Here is a 21,330-nt window from a genome sequence, read left to right as displayed (position 1 = left end):
AATCCCTCCAAATATGTAGAAAACCAATTCGTTGGTGAACGTGTGCGATGCGACGAGCTGTCTTGATATTCGTGGAGTTATCAAAAAACTGTGGTGGGTAATAATACCATCTAGTGCCCACCTAAACAAATCACAAGGCTCAATGGTCTAGTCGTATGATTGTTGCTTCGGGATTCATCCCCTGTTCTCAAAGAACAGATGCTTGAATGTGACAGGTCCCGGGTTCAAATCCCGGTTGAGCCCCTAATTTTTGTATTTTTTTTCCTTTTTCTTACGACACACAAACTATATTTTTGGCCATCTAATTGCTAATTGAATAATTATTTTATTTTTACAATTGAATTAGAGTGTTTAAAGGGAGGTGGTGTCTGTTTTGTGACTTTGTCGCAATGCTGTGGCAGATCAGAAAGTAGCTACCGATCGCCAATTCATCAAAAAACATTCTTCTACAACAATGACAGGCAACACGTATACTATGCGGGAATCTTGGTCTCCGGTTTTGAAATTTATACAATTTAACCTAATTATGCCAAAGATTCTACACTCTAGAGGCTGTATAAACAATGCGCCTACAAGAGGTCTGGCGTGGTGAATTCCCGTTACCCCGGACCCTGACAGGGACACAAGACCCTCCGTGCATTGCACTGAGATCGAGCCCATATGATTGTCCTTCTTTATTCTAGTCGTCCTACGACAACCCCATCTCTATGCGGGAACAATGGAAATAAGAAGGTCCCCATTGCCATGCGCAAAGTGAGCCCCAGCATTCATGTTGGTAGTGTCAATAGCACAGTTGTCGTAGATCCACTGTGCCGCAATGGCGACGTCGCTGCAGGACGATGCCACGCTCGCCAGGTTCTTGATGTTGGCGCCCATAATGGACGCGCCGTTGTCGGTGCACATCTGCTGAACAAACCTGCCGCTTACGGCGCAAGACTTTGAGCCCAAGGCTGCGAGGTAGTTTACACACGCTTGGGCACCATTTCTAGGAAGTGTGTAGTTATCTTCGCAAGTTGGGATGCTAGCAGCGGATGCACGCTTGCCGGACAGAAGGGCGCCGCGGATCTTGTGGGCGTTATACGACTCGGGGACTATGGCAGTGGTTAGAATGGGTTGATGGTAGATAAAGGGCGGTAGAGGACGAACTCGCGACACGTCCCATAGCCTCAAGGTCCTTGCGGGTGAGGCCAAGCGACTCTAGGCTGGGGAAGCCGGGGCCGGGAATCAACCCGTCGACTGGAGCTGGTGCGGCAGTCGCGCTGGCGCCGACGGCGAGAAGGGCCATAAAGGCGGAGATGATTGAGAATTTCGCCATGTTTGAGGAGAGCGGTTGCTGGCTGGGCTTCGTGGAGTTGAGAGATCTACGATGCTTATTTTCTCATGTTTGGAGGAGAGGGCGCCTTTAATGTTCGTTGGCACCTGTCAGAGTCCCCTACTGAGGGTGGATAGACGCACGGTCCGAGGTGAAGCTTCCGCCCCCCCTGAGGAGACCTGCGTCTGGTGTGGGCCATGGGATCCTGGTCGAAGGATCTTGCCTTACCAGTTGTGGCGCGAAGGATGAAGGATTTTGGATCGCTTCGTATATCAGTGCTGATAAGGTGCCTCTGATTGGCGACTTCCAACGTGAGATATTAGGCCGTCTCTACACGGTTAGACGCATTTACTCCTGCACAGCACCATAATCTCGTCCATAATCTGAAATAAGGCCAGAAATACGAATAGCGAGAGGGGCAAACAATGGGGCGTTTCCAAGCCACGGAACGAGACGAGGTACAGAGAGCCAAGGCTAGAGGAGGCGCAATGTCTAAGATTTGGGATCCTGGGGATTGAGGGGAATCAGGAATTTGTGAATCGCCAAGTGGTGTGGAACGGGCCGTGCTCTACTCTCTTTCGCCCTCCAGCGATCCTTCAGGAGCTTGAAATTAGAACTGTGGAAATGAGAGGCTTGGCATGTTTATTTGTCGGAAACCCTGGTTGGATATCGTTGCTGCACGTACCACTCTAACGCTCAAAACCTCATCAGCTGGTTACATTATACTGTTCTACACATAACTATAGAGAAGACCAAGTCGGTATATTAGCGTAGACTGAACAGGAATTTAACAAAGGCGATGGGTTGACCATGCTGAAATGCGAAGAAAGTATTGTTAGCCATGTCTTGAAATTTGAGATGTGGCGCTACCCTATATTTAGACCCAACGGAAATCTTGGCAAAATGTTTATTATTAGACTGACACCTGGGGCAAAGTATAAACTAGCCAGAAACACATTAACAAGCCAGAGCTAAGCTCCGACGAAGGAGCGATACCTATGAAAGGAAACCCAGGATAGGTCTCGTTCTCCAATCAGATCTAGATTAGATACAGTCTCCATGTTGGTCGTAACGTCTCGGTGGTCTTTTTAAGACCTTTCCCCCCAAATGACCACCAGTCAATATCCGACAGGCAACACAACTTGCTACAGTATTCGAAGTACTACAGTTTACATTCGTCCTTTCAACTTCTCAAAAACGTCTTTACAAACTCCCCCCAGATTGGACCCCTGTGTGAAGCACTTCATGTTAGCCAAAAGAGCGAATAAATAATAGAGCGCAAGAACAGCCACTGCCTACCTCTTGTAGAAGAACATTTCCGGCACATTCCCTGTCTGTAAGCCCTCAATAGCCGCTGCGAGCTCTTCCCCATATCCGTCATCTTTGACTTCCTGTATTGGGTACATATATGTCTTGATGACGAAGACTATCGCACCACTCTGGGGTAGGCGGAACAGAGACTGCATTTCTGTGCGCTGGTATGTCTATCTTGGCATTAGTAAAATATCTATAGAGGGCAACCTGAATTTATAGCAGTACTAACGTTTTCCACCGTAACTTCAGCAGGATGGTCGGCATTGGTATGTTTCCCATCATGGAAATGAGTGACTTCAAACGGAGTAAACAATTTACTATTCGTCATAACGCTCCACTGTAGCAACCAATTCAGCTGCGGATTCTGCACCCTCATCGACAGCAACTTACATTGAACCTCCTTTTAAATTTCCCAACCTCTAGCGCAGCAAAATATCGATCCATACTCTTGTTCAGTATATCCATATACTTCGGGACAGGCCCATGAATATCTCGCAATTTCAATCCAAGCTTCTTACTCGCATCAAAGCCGCTGGGGAAACAAGTTGCAAAAGCTTTCAGCGTATATCCATCGCCATCATCCGAAGGAAGTAGTATCAGAAAGTCTTCGTCTAAATTACTCCCAATCTGGGCAAGTGCCTCTGTAGATGACTCCGGGCAGCTGATGGGCAGACTGTGACCTGTGACCAGGTTGTTAAGCTGACCGTTTGAGCGTTGAAACATCTGGGGCCACCGCACGGGAAGCAGACCGTCCATGAGGAACTCATATAGTTCTTTGACTGCCGGGCGCGACCCTTCCAGGTGCCCGATAACGGTATTTGGGTACTCGGATATACATCTCTGACGTAGAGTGACACGATCCAAATAGTTCTTGTCCATAACGATTAGATTATTGGCATCTGTTTTCTCCAGTGCTGCGCCAGGTTAGTGACTGAATCTGTGGTTGTGCCTCGTGAAGCTGCCTACCCATAGTAAGATGATATTTCGGCTTAAAGGGGCGGTGCTTCAGTGGCTCTGTACTTTTCCAGTCGAAGCCAACCAACGTATCAACCGGCCCTAAAAAAGTCTGGGGCTTTGAAGTAGCATTTTGGTCACCGAGGCCTCTTTTCTCTCTTGCTGTAAGTCCATTCTAGATGAAACAATTAGTATATTTAGAACGTCAATGGCTGCTTCATACGTACCTTCGTGGAGAACGACGGGACCTTGCGACATCTCTTCGTGAAGAAGAAGGTACAGCCTGTGACAAGTGCGGCCAGGGCAATCAGACAGTATGACTCGCCACATGTTAGACCATCGAGTATGGGCAGCATAGTTGGGCGATTAGACATGGCCAGCTATCCAACCCCCAAAGAGTAATGTACTTCCTGTTGATGATATTCATACAAATTATGAATCCGACGATAATTCTTTATAATACGGCACGTTACATCGCCCCGAGGTTGATTTCATTATCTGCGGTGCGTGCGGTATCGGTATCAACGGGCTAGACCAAGATCTTAGCTGCCGTGCCGCCCTGTCGGATACACTTTCCGAGAACAGCAACGGCCAGGAAACCCAATTACCCCGCTCTTATCAAATATTTCCACATTTTTATCAATTACCCGCGATGATAACGACTGCCAAGTGCCTGTTTGGGAGTAGTTGCGGGCCGAGAAGTCCGAGGATATGCGGGCGTGTGCATATAATGAATGGCACTTCAATTCCGAATGATGGATTTCATCTATGCGGTGCAGTTTTGACTCGTTGACAGGCGGCTACAATATAATAAATACTAGCCTAGGTGACCGAGAGAATGTATTTGATCCATAGTTACTATAAATAGGCAAGAGACATTGAGTTCTATGTAGTTATTCCCAGCCTCTGACTAACTGCCATGCGCCGTCCCTGTCCCCGTTCCCGTTCCGGTCCCATGACCTTTTCCCGCCCACATCGCCACATCGTTCCTTGAACCAGCGACTACTCTTTTCCACAAGGGCAATCCTTATCTCTTACTACAGTCATTAATCTTCATACCAGTACTGTTCTGGAGACAGGTAACGTCATGTCGTATATCCTATCCATCGATGACTTCGCTACTGCTGTGACACACCCGATTTCTGGTACCCAACCTCACACCACCCATCTACCGGCTTGAGGCCGTCCACGCCCCCAGAAAGCTTCAACTCTATCTCGCCAAAATAGTCCTCTTTGCCAACCTGACCAAAACCAACGCTCTCAAACAGACTTCGACTCTTCACGTTGGTTTTGTTGATCTTCGAAACGAGCACCAATCCGCCCATTTTCACATCCTGCTGTTCGACCCGGTTCACGATCCCATCCGGTGAGTGGCTCTTATACTGGTCGAGTATGTCAACCGTGTGATTTTTGATATACTGCAGAAAAGCAAGCAATGTCGCTTTCCCAAACCCGCGGCCTTGATCGCTTGGGGACGCAATCATCAGCTCGATCTCGCCGCGTACGTACGGCCGATTCAGCATCTCCTCCCCTTCTCCATCAAGCTCATAGGCAAGCCTGAGAAATAGGTTCACATCGCCAATCATCTCTTCTGGGGCGTCATACCCCTGAGATGATACAATTCCATCATTTGAACCCCTCTCAGAATCTTGGGAGGCGGGGCCAGAGAGAGGGTGGCAGGCAATGAACGTTAGTTTGTCGTAGTCCGTTTGCCAACTCAGCTGCATCGCATACTCCTCCTCCAAAGTCAGTGGTTCAGAGGCCGTCAGCTCTTGAAGGTCCTGTAGTCTGCATCAATCCCCCCGCGTCGTAAATCCAGGCTTTTAGCATCATACCGGCGACTTCATCCACCCATGGTACCGCAGCACATGATGCTCTCCATACGGGACGAGTAAGATAGCCGGCGTGGAGATAGCTAGACGTCAAACGGTCAGTTAGATACCCATTATGCAATTGTGGAGAGAAAAAATTATACCTGTGGTTGCATTCAGCAGCATCTTCACAGTGTCTGCGTCAATGCAGAAACTGTACCAATGTCAGAGAATTATAATATTCGCCGCTGCACGTGCAGATTTTAACGTTAATTTAAGGTTACGCATCAGACCCCGGAAAAATGTCTCCGCGACCCGTGCATACTAAATCTACAACACTACTGCAAACGCAACTTAGAGCTCTGAGGTAAAAGGGGAGGAATATGGTGATATTTTAAGATTGCATTGTATTTAGGGACCCCTTTTATTGTTATATAAGTATATTATTTAAGAATAATGAAATTACTGTTATAGAGATTAAATTGGCGCTATAGGAAGATGGAGTTGGTAGGTGTTGGGGGAAACGGACTTTCCCACGGGATACAGTGGGCTTTTGCACCTAAAACGACAGGTTTTCTCTAGGGGATTGTCTAGTTCCCTAGTTATTCTACGTATTAACTAAATGTCTTAGTTTTAGCTAGGCTCCCTTGTTATCAGGTGGGAACAAGGACGATCAGTCAGAACGACAACGTAAAGGCTCATATTCTTGGTGCAACTAGAAACGCTATCAAAGTAGTGAGTATTACTAGGCAGATTACACCATTATCCACTGCTTCTCTATCACCTGATTCGTTTCTCAAAGTAACTAGTGAGCAGTACTAGGCGGGTTCAACCTTCACCTCTTGCTTCTCTAGCACCATATTCGCCTCATTCATATTGTTCACTTTCATTTCCGCATTCGCAATCTCCGCCACATCCACTGCATCATCGCCGTCGAAGAATTTTGCGATTTCCTCCAGAGGTGTGTATCGAGTCTCGATGATGAGGAAGTAGATGACGCCGACCTCTAGTACCAGGAACACGCAGTAAACCAGATAGTATTTCCAAGCGAGCGCTTCTAGGGCGATGGCGTTGACGTACTGGTTGAAGAAGAGGGCAGCAGTGACGCAGAAGTTGAGCCATGTGAATCCCTTGGCGCGGATGCCGTATGGTAGGATTTCAGTGGTGTAGGAGGCCATCAGCCCTGACCTGGAAAGCCTGTGTTAGTTTTCGCAAAGTTAATGAAGGGGAGTACTGACTTGAAATCATAGAAGGAGCCGTAAACGAAGATCATAATCACAAATCCAATGCCGAGGCCTTTATTAGGCTCAGCCTCAATAGCATATCGAGCAGAGATGATAGTCCAGATGGTGAAAGCAAAGAGAGTACCGATAGTGGAGATGAGATAAATCTTTCGTCGTCCAATTCTGTCGACGAAGAACGACATGAAGATGTTGACAAAAAGACCCCAGGATTTCAACCCTCCATTTATGCCAAGCTGAGTGCTGGCACTTGTGATGCCAACATTGTTCATCACTTGGTAAAGGTAGTAGGAGATCAGCCCGTTGCCAGACCATTGAGAGAAGAATCCAATAGCCGTGATTACAGCCATTCGCTTGCGGTTGCCCTTTGTCCTTACCAGGTCAAGCCAGGAGTTCTTTGCAGCTTCCTTGTCTAGTGCGATGGCAGTCCGGATCTCTGTAAATTCTAGTTGAACAAACTCATCCTGAGGATTGTTCTCTCCGTGGTAGTAGGATAGGACTTGCATTGCCTTTTCGTCCTGGTCCTTGTTAAGAAGCCATCTCGGGCTTTCGGGAATCCACCACATCATGCACAATATGATAAGCGAGCAGATGGATTGAAGTAGACTTGGGAGTCTCCAGGACCAGTCGTTCTGTATGTGGTTAGCAAATGAATTGGAGGCAATCTCGAAATATTTAGACACGTACTTGGATCGTGAGAGTACCGTAGGTAGTCCATGATGCAATAAATGCTCCTGAATGGTACGAAGCACCGCTTAACGTTACGAGAATAGCACGATCTTGAGGATGGGCTATTTCGGTAATGAGCAATGGGGCGGCACCTAGCACAATACAGTCACCGAATCCAATCAGCATTCTGGCGGCAATAAACATTCCAAAGTTTTGGGCGCCAGCCTGCAATCCAACAGCAATCAACATGACTATGCAGCCAATAGTAACACCGCACTTTCGTCCCCATCTATCAACAAGATATGGAACGAAGAACAAGCCGATCAACGAACCCAAGCTCATAGACGCATTGAAAAGTCCAAGAATAGGGCCTTTGGGGTTGTCGAAATATTCGCGCCAGTAGCTCAGTGTCTGAAGACCGTTCATCATGCTGCCGTCGAAGCCATTAGCCGTGTTGGTGAGAATTAGTATGACCACATAGATATAAAGTGTGCGGAGGTTGCGATGTTTCCACCAGTCAATGCGACGGAACGTTCTACCGGCGAAGAAGTAGTGACCTTTAGGAGGGCGGATAGGCACGAAGGCCTGGCTTGAGCGAGGGGCTCCGAGCTTAGGTAGGAAGCCCATGATGAGTTTGTGTGTTTCAACTGGCTTTAGGAAAGCCGATGGAAAAGCAGTTCTTGGGTAAGGAGGTGATTAACGGGGAAAATCGAAGGACTATATATACCTTCCTAGTAGCTTTATAACGTCAATTGGAAGGTTACTAGACGATCACCACACATCGGCTTACTTAGACATGACATATCATGTACATAGTCTGGATGAGGTTTTAGAGACATGAGACTTGCACCCTACGCGCTACATGACAGCTTAGGTGGAGAAGATAACAACATTTTCGAAAGGTTTGTAACGATTGGTGCTTAGCGTTATTGTTTTTTTTTTTGTTTTTTTTTTCGATTTTGGCTAAAACCCGGCAATAAACAAAAGAGGAGTTGAAGAGAAGCTCAGACATACTTCGATGCGTTTTTGTCTATTTTAGTAAGTTCCCCCCCCGGACTTGGCGATACGGCGCCAGACTTGGCGCCGTATCATTCGTGAGGCTCCCCCGCTTTCCCCATGGTGGAGTAGAATTGGGGCAATGTCATTCGCGGGGTTCCCCCTCATTGCCATTCATCGCTTTCTCCATGGTGGAGTACAATTAGGGCCGTGTCAATCGCGGGGTTCCCCATCGTTATCATTAATTGCTTTTCCCGTAGTTGAGTGGAACTGGCGTCCTTAGTGTGGTGTCATTTGTAGGTTAAATAGGTCAGTTTGAAGTTGTCGGATAAATGTTCCCGCACGATTGAATCTCAAAGCTAACCGCAAGCAACCTATTTGTATGGTCTACAGCCTATGGCATTTAACCTCCTGGGCATTCTAAGTTGCTATTCTTGGTCGAAGGCTTGGCACAAACACTGACGAGCCAACAGGATAAATGACGGCTAAACACTTTAATATAAATAACGTTGCCGACTTCGTTGCCGACTTCATTTTGTCCTTTATATGTCACCGACGTTAACTTATAACGCAAATTTCAAAAGCTATGTCTTCGACCGATATTAACCCAATCATACCAGGCTTCGCCCCGGATCCATCTATCGTTCTGGTTGATGACACTTTTTTCCTCGTTAATTCCAGTTTTCATATGTTCCCAGGCCTACCAATTTATACCTCTAAAGATCTCACCTCATGGAAACATATTGGTTAGTAATTTATGTAACGTTATTAAAATTATTTGAATTATTTGTTAACTATGCGTTAGGAAATGCCATCAACAGACAGAGTCAGCTCAGCCTGACAGTATCACGCACTAGGCTGTGTCCACGAGATGAACATGGCGATGTAATGCTCTCAAATGGTGGACTCTACGCCCCAACGATCCGCTACCAAAATGGCACATTTTATATTGTATGCACCAACATCATTCATGACTGCAGCTCAGATGATGGTAAACCTGAAAACTTCATCGTCTCATCGAGTAATATCTGGTCCAATGAATGGAGCGATGCGATCTATTTCGATTTCAACGGCATTGATCCTAGCATCTTCTTCGATGACAATAGACGTGCCTATATCCAAGGATCTGCTGGTCCGGGTCCCATGACCAAAATCCACTTGTTCGAGATTGATCTTAAGACCGGAAAGAAGCTGTCGGAGGAGAAGAAGATATGGGATGGTACTGGAGGGATTTATCCCGAAGGTCCTCATATTTACAAGAAAGACGGGTTGTATTATCTTGTGATTTCTGAAGGCGGAACGTACGAGGACCACATGATTACTGTTGCGAGATCGAAGGATATCTGGGGCCCTTACGAACAATTTGAGAATAATCCTATCTTGACGGCAAGAGGGACTGACGAGTATATTCAATATACTGGGCATTCTGACATGTTTCAGGACCCGCAGGGACGGTGGTGGGCCGTTTGCCTCGGGGTCAGGAAAGACGAAAGCCGATTAATTATGGGAAGAGAGACATTCATTACGACGGGGGAGTGGCCTGAAGGGCAGTGGCCGAGTTTGAATCTGGTCAAATCAAATCCCAAGTTCCCAGGTGGAACAGAAGTTGTGCGTGCAGAAGGCACCTTGCCTCTCACAGCGGAGTTAATGGTGGACTACCTTTACATCCGCGACGCAGTTTTGGGTGACCATAGATTCTCGAATGGCGGCAAAACAATCACCCTTACAGCCAGCCAGGCCGACATGTCGCAATGGGAAAAGCCAGTCACCTTTGTGGGGAAACGTCAAAGGCTCCTTAAAGGCAATGCAATGGTGACGATGCATAAACCTCTCATTTCAAGTGGTGCCCATCTCATGGCAGGTATCGCATACTACAAGGACGAGCATCGCTACATGAAGCTATTCTACGACTACTCCGCCTCTGAAATGGTTTTCGAGGTTGTGAATAATGCCAAAAAAATCTCGCGGACCGTTAGGCATGACGTTCAACTGGGAAGTGTGGTTGCCTTGCGCATCGAGTATACTGAGAGGTCCTTTCAACTCTCGTATAGAAATGGACCGGACTCAGCCGCATGGATCGGCTTTGATGGCTTGGATACACTAGAGATGTCGGGTCATGATTTTGTTGGCCCTGTCATCGGCATATTTGCGATAGCTACGGCGCAGGATGCGCATGTCCAGTTTGATGATTTAGAGATAGACGGATAGGCTGCTAGTATAGTAAAACCAGGCCAGGGAGCTGGGAACTGCTCGTGTGGATAGATGCTTGCGAGCATGGGGGTGTCGTTGCCGTACTCGTCTTGTGCATGACGAGACAGTTAAGTCACCGCCGTTGCTATGAGAAAATGCAGGAAGAAAAATGGTTTCCATAGTATGTAGGGGCTTTCTTCTATAGTTATATATGTACATTATTCTTGAATAATGAAATTACCGTTATAGATGAGATTAAATTAGCGTGAGGGAGAGAGTTGGTATGCGCCTGAGAAGCTAAATATGGTGATTCGTATAGCAGTACTTAAATCAGACTATAATAGTACCTTTCACATACGGCCATAAAGTCGAGATAATTGGGCATCCCGTCTGCTCTGCCATACACAAGCTTGCATAACATCAGATTAATGATCTCAATCGTGGTAATAGGCATAGCGCAGAATCACGGCCCCTTGCCGCCTGAATAGTGAGGCGAGGGTGACCAGGGGTGACTGATACGAAGCAACATTTTCGTGTCAGTTTGGTGTCACTACACTTGTAAAGTTCACGTGATTTAGAGACGGAACCAAACTCCCGAAACCAAACAAACGATATAGAAACTCTGTTGGGGTGGACTGTCCTACATCGCCATCTCGACCTGCAACCTCGTCAGCTCCTCTTCCTCGTCGTCGCCCTCCTGGCGCGCGTGCTGCTTCTTCTTCACTTCTAGCGCATTCGCTCCGTACTCCAGCTTGGATGAAAGATTGGGGGGATCACGCTCTCCATTCACCACCACAGGCAAACTATAAATCTCATCCGCTACCGGCATCATCCCCGTCTCCGCATTTTACCATCCAACTGCTGCTGCCCAATCTCTGCCAACTCATCATCTAGCTCTGTTTCATCAACTGTCTCTCTAGGCGAGGAATTTGTAACTGCAATCGCATTCTGCTCTCCTAGCGCATGCTGTTCCATAAGGTCCTCCGTGATGCGTTGTGAATAATCAAAATCCTGTCGTTAGAGAAATCCCGGGCGAATGCGCACGTAGTCTGGTCTACCGTATCGACATGCAACTTCCTGTGGATCTGTGTCATTGATATTGGCCGCTTTGACCGAGGGTCTTTCGAATTGATTTGCGAATGGGCCAGAACATATTCAATATTACGGTAGAGATCTTTAGCAATATGGAGCAGAGGATGGAACAAGAGAAAGGGGAATAGCTAGCGTATTTAGCGGTTCACGGGCGGCTTCACAACACAGAGCCATACCCTTTTTGGAGATTTTTTGCATCCTACGTGTGGGGGGAGATGCGCCGAAAGCTAACAGATCAATATGGCAACGCCACATTTCCAGAAAGGATCGCTAAATGTCATAATTAGACATCCATCCCGTGTCTTCCACGTGGAACTAGCCGAACTTTAACCTCAACTCGCCCTGTGGCTTAGCACTATTAGTTTTTTATCCTTGCCAAATAAAGCGCTCGTAATACTCGCCTCTTTTGCGGCTCCCCTCCTCTTGCTCCCGTTCTCGTCGCGGATGCGGATGGAATGAGGCTTGCGTAGGAATCTAATATGAAGTAGGTTAAAGGGATGGCGCGACAAGTCTTCAGCTCCTCCCTCTGCGCTTCGTGAAGCCTCTCACTCGGAAGGCTTGAGACTATTGATATGATGGTAAGATTACCTCGACGGAGCTCGGGTGAGAGTAAGTATAACTACATTCTCTTGTTCCGGTTTGTATCTCTCCCTCTCTCTTCCCAAGGTTTCGAACCTCACAACACTCGTTTATTCATCGGAGCATCAGCCTTCACAATCGCCTTTCAGTCATGTCACTGGTCCGCCGCCTTCTGCTAGGGGCCACCTATTTGGCATTAACTGGCTCAAGTAGTGCAACCGTGCTGTCCCAGAACCAAGCATGTATCCCTAACCCAACCGTCATAACGGTGGAAATCATTCAAGTCTCCGTTGTCTGCCCTGTCCTCCTTTCTGCCTTCATTTCGGAGAGCACTAAGATTACTCTCGCTCCTGGATGTACCATCGTTGTTAGCGATGCCCCAACTTCACTGAGCACCTTGGTCACGATAACAACCCTTTCAGAAAGCACCATTACACATTCGTCTTCGTCCCCAGCAAATACTGTTTCACACTCATCCTCGCATCGCTCTTCTTCCTCTACTGGGTATCCAATAATACCATCACCATCCCCAACAACAAGTGGAGTTCAACATCAATACAATACCACCTCCAGTCATCCCGAAATATCACCACCATACCCAACAACAAGTGAGGATCATCACCACCATTATAGCAAGTCTACTCGTTATGTGACCACCACCACCTTCCTCCCACCTAATGGTACGGCTTTCACTTCCACGAAGCCAGGGAATTGGAGAAGACCAGGAACTGTTGTCGTGGGCTATGTGGAAAGCTTGGTCACCGAGACCATCTCTGGTTCAGTTGCAACACCTTATACCGTACCTCCTTCTGGAACAGTTCCAGGCACTGTGGTCGTGGAGAGTCAGCCCTGGCAAACAGCAACAACATATCTTGACAATGGAGAATCCGCATATACATCGACTGCTGGCTTCAATGTCACTGTCGGTATTTCTGTTGACACGGTGACCACTACTACCTTCCTCAACCCTACTGCTACGGGCTTCACTACCACCATCCCAGCCATGGGGCCAACATCTGGGACCGTCCTCGTCGGCTATGTCCAGAGCGTGGTGACGGAGACCATCACCGGCGCTACGGCCGCCACCACGACCATCGCTCCATCCGGAACCGTCACGGGCACAGTTATCATCACCATCCCCACGCCTGACGTCAGTTGCAATAACCAGGGAATCCAATGGGCAGTCTTCGACAGCTTCTTGCCAAATGATGGCATAGGCTTTTCTGCCTTTAACCCTACCGTCTTCAAGACAAAGACGCCTCTGTACAATAGCGTCACTAGTAGCATTGGCGGTTTTGATATTGGTGGCAACTCTGCCTTCTCGATATACGGCAGCACACAGAGGTTCGGTCCCAGCTACTTCGCGCTCAACCATCGCGGCTACCTCTTTGCTCCATCTACGGGAGTGTACACCTTCCTAGTCACCAATCCCGACGATATTGCCATCATCTGGGGGGGCGCAGATGCCTACGAAGGCTACACAAGGGCCAATTCTAACTCGATAGCGACATACCCCTTAACAGATGATCAACAACGGTCGTTTGAGGTTGAGCTGGTTGCGGGCGAATACTACCCAATACGGGTCATCTTTGGTCAAGGAGTGGGTCCTGCTATATTCTACACCTCAGTAACTGCGCCTGATGGGACTGTCCTCTTGAATTCGGACAGCGGTTACTCGCCTTACCTTGTACAATTCTCCTGTGACGGGATTGCAGCACCCGCCTACCCTGCTTGGGGACACGAGTCTTAGCTTCATTCGCATTGCAATATATTTGGTCAAGTATAGAGAAAGGGTCTTTAGACCTAACGATCAAGTGAGGGGGAGTTTGGGAAGAGATCGAAGAAGGAGGGAAGGCAGCATTTTATAGATGTTCCGGTTCAGTCACATATATATAATGCATTATTAGATTTAATAAAAGTGTTGTCAAGTTATATTTTCTTTGAAAAACGAATAAAATACCACGTAAACATGTACCTAGAACGATGTGGTATTCCATTCATTTCGCCCATGCTTACAAGGTATTTTATTCATTTTCCGTTTATTTTCTTCGTTCCGAATTCAAACCTCACGTACGGTACATACAGTATAGAATTAGCTAGGTGGCGGAAACCTGGCTGTCTTTAACGATATATATGGCTCTACAAGCTAACCCTAAACCCCAAACCTGCGGTAAAAGTTAGTTAACTTTAAGTTGTTTAAATTTTTTAAAATAGGTGTGAAGCCGGTTTCGAATTCCACTGTAACCTCAAACTGCCTCGCCCGCCTTAAATAGACACAATGAGGTTCATACCCTTTCTGTATGCTTAGGCGTCGTGCCCTATGATGCAGCGTCGTCATATCCAGTCTTAACCTTATTGACTTTACATAATATTCTGGCGTGAGTGACATTGGTATACTAAGTAACGAGAAGACCTTCTTCGGCCTAAGTTGCGGCATTAAAAAGACAATGACAACTAAGGCTGGTCGGTCAGTTGTTCATGACAAACAACATCGGGAACTCCTCGTTAATAACCCCTCATACGAACTAGAATGAGTCATTGACCCCAGACTTCTCATCGATAACCCCTCAATTGAAGTGGATTATGGCAGGGCTTCCCCAGGGATTGCTCCGGATTTCACTTGTAGCGTATTCCCCATTTCTGGGGAAATACACCCGTCGCCGGGGGAAGTACACCCGGCGCAGGGGAAAATTCACTGACGCACTAGGAGGATTCCATAATACATTCCTCGTTAAATTGAAGATATCATGTGGTAACGAATTAGGAGGGTCGAGGACTTAAGGTACTGTAATTATGTAGCGTTAATCCCTAAGGTATTTGGCCTAGTGTTAGTTTTAGTTTACTTTAGCATTGTTTGGGCAGGATAAGACTACTGTATTGAAATGGACCTCCGTACTCAGCAAGGTAATTACCTGTGGAATGATAGGATATCCCTAAGACCGGATTCTTACGAGGCATGCACAATCTATATAAAGCGACGTATTCGTCGCCATCTATTTTGTAGAGATCAAGCCTTCAATTACCTCACGGAACGATCAACTTGCTTCGAAGTGAACATTACCCAACTGAAACTTTCAGGAAATCTACTCACAAGCACAGAGGTGATTGACAACAACCCAACAGCCATAATGAAACCAACTCAGATCATTTCTGCGATAACATTCTCGACGCTCGCAGCGTCCGTCTCCGCACTAGCAGTTTTTAAAGTTAACTACGAAGACGGCAGCGTGAGCTCTGGATACCCGACGACAGGCTCCCACCGAGTCTTAGTTCCTGGCAACGAACCAAACCTCGCCACGGCTAAGGACGCTGTCTACGTAGTGGCCGGTGGCGCCCACAACACTGCTTTCGCCGTCGCGAACAAGGTGGTTTTGGATGACCCGGCATATGTTGGCGGCGGTTACCCTCGCAGCGAATTCGGATTCGCCGGCTTCCCGGGAGCCATCTACAAGGACGGCGACCATGGCGAATACAGCTTCAGCATGCTGTTCAAGGATCTTGTGCCTTCCGTGAAGGGAACACGCGATGCGCCTGCAGAGGACGTGGTCTGGCAGTTCAAACATCACGGCGGCGGACACGATCTTCATCTCGCACTCATAGGTACGAATCTCGTGCTCGGCTGGGGCGGGAATGTCTATAAGCAAGTGATCATTGACGATGTCATGCCGTATGTGAACCAATGGATGGATTTTCGCTTCGACATACTCTGGAAGAGCGACAACACAGGCTACTTCACTTTCGACATGAAACTGCCTAGAGAACGCAAGTTGGGGCACAGGTTGGGGCACAGGTTGGGGCACACCGTTGCGATGAAGAATCTTCAAACTTATGTGACCGCGAGTCCCGATGGCACGCCGTGGACAGGCACCGGCTCGATCCAGTATGGCGTGTATCGCCATTCGGCCAATTCTACGGCTGGCGACACGAAGACGCTCATCGTCTACCACGATGAAGTCACAGCGACCAACTTCAACGCCACGGCAGACCCTTCCAACTAGGGCATGCATGGCTGCAAGGGACCAAGGTGCTCTCGAAGCAAAGCTCGCACTTCGCTCACTACGGCCAGCTAAAGATTTACCTAGGTGAAGTGGCAGCGATTCGAGATTCTTTAGGTCACTGCTTGGAGCATCGCGTCCTTGGAAGCTGGCGACTCGGTTGCATGGAAGCACTGGCGAATGCATGGCAGGCATGTAGCAGTGGTGTACGGTCGCACGTTAGCTAGAGTATGCAAATGGTGCAAATACAAAAAGTTGGAAAACAAGAATTGAACAAATGCTGAAAACAAAAGTAGAATGCCACACGCTAATAGATGCCATAGAGGCCATAGGGGCTATAGGCTCCATAAGCCACAAAGGATACAGGGGCCATACGAGGCTAAAGGCCACACGAGGTCGTCGTCTGCGGCTCCACAGGCATCATCAGATGATGCACGTACATCTACGACTGGCGGCTCCACAGGTACGCGTACATCTACGAAAGCCTTGCCATCGCCCTTCTTAGTGTGGTCAGTTGCACTTCCTTCAGACCATCTAGATTGTGCTGCCCTCCGCGCTGAGCCCTTTTGTCCTCCCCCCGTATGATCCTCGTCCGTTAGTCGCCCATCTTCTTGTCTCTCTATTCGTCCCTCGCCCATCTTCTTGTCTCTCTATTCGTCCCTCGCTCATCTTCTGTCCTCTTTCTGTCCCGACCGCTCACGTTGCCTCAACATGGACTCAGGTACTTGCATCGTTACGCAAATCAAACTTTTAGAGGCTTCAACAGCTGCCTCCTTAGTGTAGCTAGTTATCCCCTGTAAATAGTCATCTACCACCCTATAATAATATCCTAACGTAATAAGTTTGAGTTGTCATCCGCCATACGATCAGTGGTAAGGTACCATCGGGTGGTCAGGTACAATAAGATCGGGACACCCTCCCTCCCATCGTAGCTTTGAGCATACATTACAAGCCAAAACTGCTCCTGGCCAAACACTAAGCTTCATAAGCAATCAACCCTTAGAATAAATGGCGATCTATCCTTATGACTACTGAGACTGTGGGAAACAATTTAACAGGCCTTCGCATCTTAAGAGACATGAGAGAACTCACACTGGCAAAAAGCCATATATGTGTTATTACTGTTTCTTGCCAAAAGCCTTCAGTCTAATGGATAATTTTAGAGCGCACCAAAAGCTGCATCTAGAGATTAGTAGCACAATTTACCTCCTAGAGGTGACAAAAGAACTCCGACTAGATCCGTGCATAGAGACGCAAATCTCAAAGCTAAATTAGAGTGCCTCAATAGAAACTAAATATGAGCGCTCGATGGATGTATGGGCCAATACTCCGCAAGGGATCAACGTAAATTGGGCTCAATTTCTTAGTTGGGATCCGCATTAGGAGTAGAAATTATACCTAAGAGTGTGACAATTAGGGGGGGACCGTCGGGTGTACGGTTCATGTTTATGATGCTCTAGATGACAAGAAGGAAGTCAAATGATGCAGCCAAGTCGTAGACAGATGGGGCGGGATAGGTCTAGTCAAGTGATCGAAAATCAAACAGAGTAATATAAATAGAAATGCAATCTCCGTTATCATCACAATGCAAGTCACTGATTTATCATCGCTATAGACATAGTTGTAAGCATGGCTTCTACGCAAAATGAGATCCGAACTAATCCTTAAAGCTCTACTAGGGCTATTTTCACTTAGCAAGACAGTAGCGGACTAGTTCTCATCTAAGACCCTCTATATGACGGTCGTGGAGTGATTGATCTTACTGTTACGGCGAAGCAACATTTTCATGTCAGTTTGGCGTGAATTTCGTGTCATTTTCGTATCAACACCGAAGTTTCGCCGTCTTAGCTTACGTACCATATTGAGGGCGCCTTTGCTCCTATTTTTGAGATGATTCGCCATTTGTGAGCAATAACGAGCAGGGTGAACAAGATGGGTGAGGAAGGAGGGGAAGGTGAGTATTTTGGTCCAGCCCACGCACGTATTTGTAGAGCACTATATGGATCCTTATCCCATAATCCCACTTCAAGAAGAACAACACCAAAACTGTACACGTCATACCTTTTTCTATAATTCGGGCTACACGCTCGCTGTATACGCCCCTTGTAGTATTTGTAGACTTGGCGTAGGATGTCGGACCCGTGTGTCACGGCGGGCAGGCGGTCGGCTGGTAAATGTCAAGCAGGCAGGCAGGTAGACGTTAAGCAGGCAGGTGGGCAGTTCTATTACTACGGACAGTACGGTGCCTACAGGAAGGTCAGGCAGTATTGTCAAGAAGTAGCTCGAAGAGCTCGAAGAGCTACGTACAGGCAGGCTGGTAGCTGGCAGACATATAGGGATTCTGGGCGAATCGGCCGGTAATCCCACTTGAGCACAATTACCACTTTGGAACGACCAAGTGGTGCAGGCGGAATAGAGGTTGAGCGTGCAGTATATAGATCAGTATATAGTGTAATAGAATCAATTCGACTGCTTAATCTATCTACGGGTTCTACGTGCTATTTGTAGGCCGGCCTGAATAGCAGCTCGCGAGTTAACCAGACTTTCTAAAGCCTGGTTCAGCTGCAGCCTGAGCCTTCGAAGCCTGGTTCAGCCCAGCTTCTGGTACAGACGGCGACCCTGAACTTCGGGGCCTGCATTTACAACAGTCTCGGACCAAGGTCCGAAGCCATGCTGGATTCACCCTCGCTTCGCCCTTCAGGCGGCAACTATCTATTAAACAAATGATACAGAAGCTTGTATATGGCGCGGTATGCCTAATTCTCTTGAGTCTGGTCGTAGTACTGAACTGTACAGTACAAAAACGAGGCTATCGCTTGATGCAACGGACAGCGGAGCAACGCTCGGGACTCAACCGCCCGCCCGGAGCATGGGACGGCCCAGTGGCCTGGACCACCGGCTTAGGTCCATTGTGACAGCATTGAAAGAATTGGAGATGAACAAGAGTGGCGAGGCACATAGGCAGGTCACTAAGAAGCGTAGGCATGTAGTGGACGGTTAGACAAGATATTCTTTATAAAATATGTGTCTTCCACGTCCCTCCGATCCACACAGTTTCCACAACCATCTACTACTACTTATCACAGCCGTATTTGAAGGACGGGTTACCTCTACCTGCCATTAGCACTATCAATATGGCAGCCACTATCCAGGAAGTAGGCCCTACAGAGACCGCAACCGAGGTCTTCAGCTCGGAGAAACCGCCGTTTACCACCGAGTTCGAAATCTCGCACGCCGAGAGCGTGCCCTCGCAACATGACAGCTCTGGCGCTGGCGCTGAGTCGACACCCAGCTCATCGCCCTCTAGCGCACCATCGCTGGGGAACGAGAATGAGGATCACAAGCCTGGTAGTTTGAGCCTTCATGATCCGAGTCTGGATGAAAGGCTTGGGCTGGGCTTGGAGCCGAATGTCGAGCTCGCGGAGTTGTTTGCAGAGAATGTTGTTGCGAAGATATGGAAAGTCGCTGTGCGCGAGCTGGAGAAACAGGTGCGTATATCCGTTCCTCCTTTACGTTCCCCTCCCCAATATCTCATCTTCCGTAGCTAATTTGGAATCCACAGAATCCCCCCACCACCTACCCTGAATTTGTAACCACAAGCGGCCCCCTCGCAAACACATACACCATGACCGAAGCAGACTTCTGGACATGTGGGTTCTTCCCCGGTAGTCTCTATGCCCTGCTCGAGCGCGCAATGAAGTACCCGTCGGCGCTTCCTATCCCTACCGCCCTCCGCCGCGACTTCACAGCACAGCTGACTTCGTTGAGTCGCTGCTGGGCGGAGCCGCTACACGCGATGGCGCAGCGCACCGATACGCATGACATGAGTTTTATCATCCAGCCGGCGCTGCGGATGGACTGGGAGCTCACGGGCAACCCTCGCAGTCTAGCGAGTGTCCTGACGGCGGCGACGAGTTTGGCGAGTCGCTTCTGTGAGAAGGTTGGTGCTATTAGGAGCTGGGATCGGACAGAAAATGCGAGGTTTACGTTTGATGATATGGAGGAGGACTTTTTGGTTATAATTGATAGCATGTGCAGTATGTTAGACTCTTTCTCGGTGGCTGTGAAGCCATGAAGTTCGTAGCGATGGTTGGCGGCTAGTCCTTGAGGTTGTTGAGGAGTTAGATGGTAATAGAGGCTGACTTGAAGGCAGATCTAGACCTTCTTTACTATGCAGGTGCCCAGACTGGAAACCAGCGGCTGATTGATATCGCGACAACCCACGCACACACCGTCCTGAGAGCTATCGTGCGGGACGACTGGTCGACATATCACCTCATCGACTTTGACCCCAAAACGGGCACCGTAAAGCAACAGCTCACGAACCAAGGTTATCGCGACTGGTCTACATGGAGCCGGTTCGTCCCTTCTGTCCTCTTCCAAGCTACTCCCATTGATACCCTCTACCTACTAACCACCCTTTCTACCCTAGAGGTCAGGCATGGGCAATACTTGGCTTTGCCCAGACCTACACCTGGACCCACGACCCCGTCTTCCTCGCTGCCGCCATATCCCTTGCTGACTACTTTCTCGCGCGCCTCTCTCTTGCAACAGCCTCCGGTCTATACATCCACCCCTATGTGCCGCTGTGGGACTTCGACGTTCCCGCCTCGCCAACCCCTCCTCGCGACACCTCCGCGGGCATGATCGCCGCGAACGGCATGCTGATTCTCCACCAGACCCTTCTTGGTGCCGGGCGAGCCACCGTAGCCGCGCGGTTCCTCGCCGGCGTGCGATGCATCGTCGCGGACACGCTGGCGCTATCATTGGCTGCGAAAAGCGCCTTTGCAGTCCCGATACCAGACGCCCCCGTGGACGCCGAAGCGTATCCAGTGGTGGTGGAGGTAGACGATGGGGAGAAAGGAGGGGAGGCATTCGATGCGATCCTCAAGAATGCGACGGCGAACAATAATGAGTTCTCGTATAAGATCTACAGCGACCATGGGCTCGTGTATGCGGATTACTACCTCTTAGAGCTAGGAAATAAGCTGCTGAGGATGGGGCTGGTTTAGCTTCGTCACATGGGGATATTAGTAATGACTGTTGGTGTAAAAAGCAGGGCAGATAATCAGGGATGCAGTAGCATATAGAGGACGTTGAGAGTGGAGATTAGAGCTGCTTTATATTTATTTTTCCTCAATAAATAGATCGATATCACTTTGGACAGCTCCCTTTAT

General features: G+C 48.3%; 8 protein-coding genes and 1 non-coding gene across 9 annotated transcripts; 5 read left to right on the top strand and 4 right to left on the bottom strand.

The window, feature by feature from the left end:
* Window positions 1-136: 136 nt before the first annotated feature.
* VE01_03196 lies at window positions 137-244 on the top strand (the record flags this gene model as incomplete). Its single annotated transcript has 1 exon — window positions 137-244. It is a non-coding gene; the product is annotated as a tRNA-Pro (tRNA).
* Window positions 245-491: 247 nt separating this feature from the next.
* Window positions 492-1,765, bottom strand: VE01_03195 (uncharacterized protein). The gene is made up of 2 exons (XM_018272693.2): window positions 1,147-1,765; window positions 492-1,091 (listed from the first exon to the last, which is right to left on the bottom strand). Exons 1-2 carry the CDS (start codon window positions 1,313-1,315, stop codon window positions 706-708), a joined length of 555 nt encoding a protein of 184 aa, XP_018132032.1. The 5' UTR covers window positions 1,316-1,765; the 3' UTR covers window positions 492-705.
* Window positions 1,766-2,207: 442 nt separating this feature from the next.
* VE01_03194 (uncharacterized protein) lies at window positions 2,208-4,394 on the bottom strand. Its single transcript, XM_018272692.2, has 6 exons — window positions 3,808-4,394; window positions 3,593-3,755; window positions 3,017-3,540; window positions 2,856-2,963; window positions 2,612-2,796; window positions 2,208-2,541 (listed from the first exon to the last, which is right to left on the bottom strand). The coding sequence occupies exons 1-6, from the start codon at window positions 3,952-3,954 to the stop codon at window positions 2,496-2,498; spliced, it is 1,173 nt and encodes a 390-aa protein (XP_018132031.2). The 5' UTR covers window positions 3,955-4,394; the 3' UTR covers window positions 2,208-2,495.
* Window positions 4,395-4,698: 304 nt separating this feature from the next.
* On the bottom strand, window positions 4,699-7,928 carry VE01_03193 (uncharacterized protein; the record flags this gene model as incomplete). The annotated part of the gene is made up of 6 exons (XM_018272691.1): window positions 4,699-5,361; window positions 5,416-5,495; window positions 5,556-5,605; window positions 6,211-6,579; window positions 6,630-7,264; window positions 7,320-7,928. 6 exons carry the CDS (start codon window positions 7,926-7,928, stop codon window positions 4,699-4,701), a joined length of 2,406 nt encoding a protein of 801 aa, XP_018132027.1.
* A 635-nt stretch (window positions 7,929-8,563) lies between these two features.
* Window positions 8,564-10,652, top strand: VE01_03192 (uncharacterized protein). Its single transcript, XM_018272690.2, has 3 exons — window positions 8,564-8,606; window positions 8,771-9,043; window positions 9,103-10,652. Exons 2-3 carry the CDS (start codon window positions 8,884-8,886, stop codon window positions 10,503-10,505), a joined length of 1,563 nt encoding a protein of 520 aa, XP_018132026.1. The 5' UTR covers window positions 8,564-8,606; window positions 8,771-8,883; the 3' UTR covers window positions 10,506-10,652.
* Window positions 10,653-10,847: 195 nt separating this feature from the next.
* Window positions 10,848-11,581, bottom strand: SNF7_1 (ESCRT-III subunit protein snf7; the record flags this gene model as incomplete). Its single annotated transcript, XM_018272689.2, has 3 exons — window positions 10,848-11,306; window positions 11,339-11,498; window positions 11,546-11,581. The coding sequence occupies 3 exons, from the start codon at window positions 11,579-11,581 to the stop codon at window positions 11,128-11,130; spliced, it is 375 nt and encodes a 124-aa protein (XP_018132029.1). The 3' UTR covers window positions 10,848-11,127.
* Window positions 11,582-11,931: 350 nt separating this feature from the next.
* On the top strand, window positions 11,932-14,082 carry VE01_03190 (uncharacterized protein). Its single transcript, XM_018272688.2, has one exon. It carries the CDS (start codon window positions 12,310-12,312, stop codon window positions 13,906-13,908), a length of 1,599 nt encoding a protein of 532 aa, XP_018132028.1. The 5' UTR covers window positions 11,932-12,309; the 3' UTR covers window positions 13,909-14,082.
* A 979-nt stretch (window positions 14,083-15,061) lies between these two features.
* Window positions 15,062-16,382, top strand: VE01_03189 (uncharacterized protein). The gene has a single exon (XM_018272687.2). It carries the CDS (start codon window positions 15,287-15,289, stop codon window positions 16,154-16,156), a length of 870 nt encoding a protein of 289 aa, XP_018132146.1. The 5' UTR covers window positions 15,062-15,286; the 3' UTR covers window positions 16,157-16,382.
* Window positions 16,383-19,164: 2,782 nt separating this feature from the next.
* VE01_03188 (uncharacterized protein) lies at window positions 19,165-21,299 on the top strand. The gene is made up of 4 exons (XM_018272686.2): window positions 19,165-19,641; window positions 19,716-20,190; window positions 20,307-20,511; window positions 20,586-21,299. The coding sequence occupies exons 1-4, from the start codon at window positions 19,288-19,290 to the stop codon at window positions 21,163-21,165; spliced, it is 1,614 nt and encodes a 537-aa protein (XP_018132147.1). The 5' UTR covers window positions 19,165-19,287; the 3' UTR covers window positions 21,166-21,299.
* The last annotated feature ends 31 nt before the right edge of the window (window positions 21,300-21,330 follow it).

The sequence above is a fragment of the Pseudogymnoascus verrucosus genome, assembly GCF_001662655.1.
Source record: "Pseudogymnoascus verrucosus strain UAMH 10579 unplaced genomic scaffold scaffold_12, whole genome shotgun sequence".
NCBI classification, from domain to species: Eukaryota; Fungi; Ascomycota; class Leotiomycetes; order Thelebolales; family Thelebolaceae; genus Pseudogymnoascus; species Pseudogymnoascus verrucosus.
The sequence above is the reverse complement of the archived record's forward strand: the minus strand, read 5'-3'. Positions and strand labels throughout refer to the sequence as shown.

Coding starts and splice junctions, on each gene's coding strand:
- VE01_03195 (XM_018272693.2), bottom strand. CDS start 1,315: ATGGCGAAATTCTCAATCATCTCCGCCTTTATGGCCCTTCTCGCCGTC. Junction 1,092..1,146: donor GGCTATGGGACGTGTCGCGA/GTTCGTCCTCTA, acceptor CCACTGCCATAG/TCCCCGAGTCGTATAACGCC.
- VE01_03194 (XM_018272692.2), bottom strand. CDS start 3,954: ATGTCTAATCGCCCAACTATGCTGCCCATACTCGATGGTCTAACATGT. Junction 3,541..3,592: donor GAAATATCATCTTACTATGG/GTAGGCAGCTTC, acceptor AACCTGGCGCAG/CACTGGAGAAAACAGATGCC. Junction 2,964..3,016: donor AATTTAAAAGGAGGTTCAAT/GTAAGTTGCTGT, acceptor TGGTTGCTACAG/TGGAGCGTTATGACGAATAG.
- VE01_03192 (XM_018272690.2), top strand. CDS start 8,884: ATGTCTTCGACCGATATTAACCCAATCATACCAGGCTTCGCCCCGGAT. Junction 9,044..9,102: donor CACCTCATGGAAACATATTG/GTTAGTAATTTA, acceptor ACTATGCGTTAG/GAAATGCCATCAACAGACAG.
- VE01_03190 (XM_018272688.2), top strand. CDS start 12,310: ATGTCACTGGTCCGCCGCCTTCTGCTAGGGGCCACCTATTTGGCATTA.
- VE01_03189 (XM_018272687.2), top strand. CDS start 15,287: ATGAAACCAACTCAGATCATTTCTGCGATAACATTCTCGACGCTCGCA.
- VE01_03188 (XM_018272686.2), top strand. CDS start 19,288: ATGGCAGCCACTATCCAGGAAGTAGGCCCTACAGAGACCGCAACCGAG. Junction 20,191..20,306: donor TATAATTGATAGCATGTGCA/GTATGTTAGACT, acceptor ACTTGAAGGCAG/ATCTAGACCTTCTTTACTAT. Junction 20,512..20,585: donor GACTGGTCTACATGGAGCCG/GTTCGTCCCTTC, acceptor TTTCTACCCTAG/AGGTCAGGCATGGGCAATAC.